Source organism: Miscanthus floridulus, chromosome 18 (assembly GCF_019320115.1).
Source record: "Miscanthus floridulus cultivar M001 chromosome 18, ASM1932011v1, whole genome shotgun sequence".
NCBI lineage: Eukaryota > Viridiplantae > Streptophyta > Magnoliopsida > Poales > Poaceae > Miscanthus > Miscanthus floridulus.
Genome location: NC_089597.1, coordinates 43,017,684 through 43,021,642, shown reverse-complemented (window position 1 = coordinate 43,021,642; position 3,959 = coordinate 43,017,684). Strand labels below are relative to the sequence as shown.

Below are 3,959 nucleotides of genomic sequence, written 5' to 3'. Positions count from 1 at the left end.
CGTAGCAGGAAGATGATGATTGATTACCTGAAAAACGCTTCTAATTAACTTGAGGGGAGACAAAAAGTATTTGTTAGTACTGATACTCATCCAACATCGATCAATTTGTTGTACCAACCGCCGTCTCCAGGTCCGTCCGACGACAAGGGTACTCGATTCCCCAGCGAGACGCCCTGCGTGTCGTTGGATACGCCTCACCGGTCCACGTCGAATCCCATATTCCCGTCCCGTGTAGTGCTGGCCACCTGTTCCACGGTACCTGGGCTGGGCTGTTCCTAAACTGCTGCATACGGGGTACTTCTAGTGGAGTACCGGCTCCGCTTAAGGGTTCAAGAAAAAAAAAAGGTTATATGATGTGCATTTTATTCAGTTTATTTTTCTTCCCGTCGGCTGGCTTTATTTTCAAATTCTAAGCACAATAGGCCTAGTACAATTGCAGAACTCAAAGGTTTGTTCTTCAATGATTAGAGACCAAATTACCCCTACTCCACCGTTTTGATGTCAGATAATGTTAAAGAAGTACTGAAGTAGAAACATGTTGCCAATCCAAAGTAGTATACCCTAGATGATGAACGAGAGCCCTAGCATTCCATTCCATCAAAGTGACATGCATCCATTTCATAAGGCATGGCTAGCCCAACTATCCATGGAAAGCCCTCCACATGATTAACAACTCCCTAACACACCCAAACCAACCTCGTAACCTTAGCAACCGGATGCTTGGCAAACTGTCGTCATCCCAAGGCCTTGGAGCTCTTGTCCTAAACATTTTGTTTGCTCTAACCACCTTCCATGCATGATCTCTACACCTAAGAACTAATACTCCTACGAATTAACCTCCTCCCCTGCACGTACGCGCAGTCGCTGCAGTTCTCTTGTCCCCTCGTCTGTCTCCTTCCTGCTCCATCCATCCGGCATCGCTGAGCTGTGGCTGGCCTGCGACTGCGAGAACGAACAGCTTGTCTGGCTTTTTCACAGCCCCATCAGGATGTAGTACACCAGCGTGATGGGCAGCGCGATGAGCATGCCGAAGATGACTCTGCAACCACAAATAAAGCAAAGCCAACAGCAGGTGAGACAAAACCCTGAGGCAGGCAGAGGCAAAGCGGGGAGACCCGAGAATCTCGGCGCCTCTGCTGCTAGTGCTAGCTCAGCTGCATGCAAGACCCAAGACGGATCGATCGATCGATTCATGGATGGAACACAAAGCTGAGGTGCGTGTGCTTACGCCGTGCTGAGGATGTCAGCGTGCACGCCGTACTCCTTGGCGAAGACGAAGGGGACAATGCCCTGCGGCAGCGCGGCCTGCGATGCAGATGCGTGCGTCGTCAGTAAACAAAACGAACGTCAGTCAGATCTCAGAGGCGGGGGGCAAAAAAAAGGCGATCGACGGCGTTTCAGCCGGCGTTTGTGTTGTGCGTGCGTGCAAAGTCCAAAAGCGAAAGGGAGGCTGTGCCGCGCTTTACCGGCACAGGGGGCATATCGATCGGCATGCCCGGCCGGCCACTTTGCCGCTGTTTGGAATTTTTTTGTTTTTTTTCAAAAGGCTGTCCTTGTCAGTGGCATGCCTGTGGTTTGGTTCGTTTGTGCGGTTGGTTGGTCTTGGTCGATCGTGAAGGTTTTGTTTACCTGGACGACGGCGACATGGAGGAGCGTGCCGCGGAGGCCGACGGCCAGGGAGGCGGCGGCCATGACGGCCGGGCCGGTCAGGAACCGTACGGCCATGGCGAACGTGGCCACCTTGTTCCCGCACGCGATGATCCGTGGCTGCAGCGCCATGAACAGCCCTGCATGCACGGAGGAAGCGACGTCACACGGTGTCAGTTATGCACTCGGTACAAGCAAGATTCAGTGTTCCATAGGTGGCGTCCAGGTGCAGAGAGGACGAGGCAGGGCAGAGAGAGGGTTTTCAGATCCACGGACCGAGACTGAACATGGCCATGCCGAGCCCGGCGTCGGAGAGGATCGAGATGGACTTGAGGATGATCGCCGGCATCTCGAAGTTCCACCTGTCCGCCCGCCGAGCAAAGACGACATCGAGAAACGAAACAGATTAGTGAGTGAGGGAAAGATCGAACGCACATTGAAATCACTCACGCCGCCGGTGATGCCGAATTACCTGAAGCAGACGAGCGACCAGATGAGGCCGATGAGGCTGGAGTAGGTGTTGGGGTTGCGGATCAGCTTGCGCCACACCATGATGAGGATGAGCCGCGTCATCACGCTCGTCGGTGGCATCGCCGCGGGCGCCGCCACGCCGCCGGCATTTCCCTGCACCGCCGCCGCCTTCTCGTCGCCGGCTTCCGCGTCCCTCTCCGCCGCGCCCCTGTTCCCGAAGCTGAAGTCGTCCCGCTCTGTGAAGTCCTCGCCCCGCTCCTTCCTCCCGTCCGCCGCAACTAATTAAAACATCCAACAAGAACACAACAAGTTTATTTATCTGAGCATGGGGCGCAGCCAACAAGTAGGAGGTCGTCGCTACCTTTGCGCGGGGAGGCGACGGCCATGCGGACCTCCTTGACGGCGGCGGCGTCGTTGTACTCCGCGGCGCCATTGCCGAACACGTCGGACACGGGCGACGCGCTGGAGCTCCAGACGAACATGTGCAGGTCCTTGCCGTCCTCGCCCTTGGCCTGCCCATTGGCCGCCGCCTTCTTGAGACCCTTGGTGGGCATGGGCTGCGCCGCCATGGCCGGGTTGGGCGCCGGGTACTGGCCGCCGTACTTGTTCGCAGCCTTGCCGCCCTGCGCGTCCTCCTCGTAGTTGGACGGCCTGGGCGTGGCGCCGGTGCGCAGCCCGAACGCGTCCCCGGCGGCGAAGTTGGAGCTGCGGCCGACCATGGAGTAGAAGTCGGTGTGGTTGAAGCTGGAGCCCCGCGGCGTGGGGTTCCGCGACGACTGCAGCGAGTAGATCTCGGCGTTGGTCAGGTTGCTGGGCCGCGGCGTGGTGCTGGAGAACCCAATGGACCGCCGGGAGTAGATGTCGGAGCGCGATGCGTTGGAACGGCGCACCGTCACGTGTATCTTGCCGTCCTCCTTCACCTCGGCCTCCGTCTCGATGGCGTCGTTGCGCCCGTCCAGCGACACCACGTCGGGGTCCACCACGATGGACGCGATGGCGCCCGCCGTGTCCGGGAACTGCTCCGTGATGAGGATCCTGGCGCCGCGGTACTCGAACATGAAGAGCATCAGCGTGTACCAGATGATGCACTGGAGCACCACGATCTGCACCATCAGGCTGCCGGAGAAGTCGCCGTACATGCCCTTGAGCAGCGGGATGCCCATCACCAGCGTGTTGGGCAGCGTGGACAGGGAGAAGAGCGTGATGGTCCACTCCAGGCAGCCCCGCCGGGAGAGGTAGCTCCAGGCGGTGAGCAGCGCCAGCACGATCAGCTTCTGCAGCGTGTCGGCGGCGATGAACCGGAGGTTCATGGTGTAGGGGTTGTTGGTGGAGATGAAGTGGAACGAGAGAAGCGGCACCGCGAAGAGCGCCACGAAGCGGTTGATCCCCGAGCACTGGTCCGGCGTGAAGATGCGCCACCACCTCACGGAGCCGTACGCCAGGATCATGGCGACGTACAGCGGCACCATGGCCGTCATCACGTGGTAGAAGTCCGTGCCCGTGATCATCTTGCCGACGCGTCGCCGCCGCCGCGACAAGAAACACTTGCGAGCTGCTAGCTCCTCGACGTGCGTGCAGCCGGGAACGCACTTTATGGCGCCGGTGGTGTGGTGGGAGAGTGTGACGAGTGGGGTGGAGGCACGCGGGAGGGGGGAGTGGGCATAGGTGCGTGTGATTATTTATACACATCAGATGTGCACTGCACACTCCCCGACACGAGGGGGGAGGTGAGGAACTCAGGAGTCAGGACGCGAGGGGCAACGGTAGGAGAAAATCTGCACGCACTCCCCTATCCGGAAACACAAGTCCTCGCTTCCTAATAAATCGGTATTTTTTAACTT

General features: G+C 58.3%; 1 protein-coding gene across 1 annotated transcript; it reads right to left on the bottom strand.

Annotated features, from left to right (window-relative positions):
• Positions 1 to 547: 547 nt before the first annotated feature.
• Positions 548 to 3,752, bottom strand: LOC136520555 (probable auxin efflux carrier component 1c). Its single transcript, XM_066514111.1, has 6 exons — positions 2,480 to 3,752; positions 2,120 to 2,396; positions 1,924 to 2,009; positions 1,630 to 1,787; positions 1,229 to 1,305; positions 548 to 1,039 (listed from the first exon to the last, which is right to left on the bottom strand). The coding sequence occupies exons 1-6, from the start codon at positions 3,624 to 3,626 to the stop codon at positions 973 to 975; spliced, it is 1,812 nt and encodes a 603-aa protein (XP_066370208.1). The 5' UTR covers positions 3,627 to 3,752; the 3' UTR covers positions 548 to 972.
• Positions 3,753 to 3,959: the final 207 nt, after the last annotated feature.

Bases quoted from the DNA above. Each gene is read 5' to 3' on its own strand.
- LOC136520555 (XM_066514111.1), bottom strand. From the start codon at position 3,626: ATGATCACGGGCACGGACTTCTACCACGTGATGACGGCCATGGTGCCG. The intron at 1,306-1,629 runs GTAAACAAAACC...TCTGCATCGCAG, and splicing joins TCCATGTCGCCGTCGTCCAG to GCCGCGCTGCCGCAGGGCAT. The intron at 1,040-1,228 runs GTAAGCACACGC...TTGTGGTTGCAG, and splicing joins GCTGACATCCTCAGCACGGC to AGTCATCTTCGGCATGCTCA.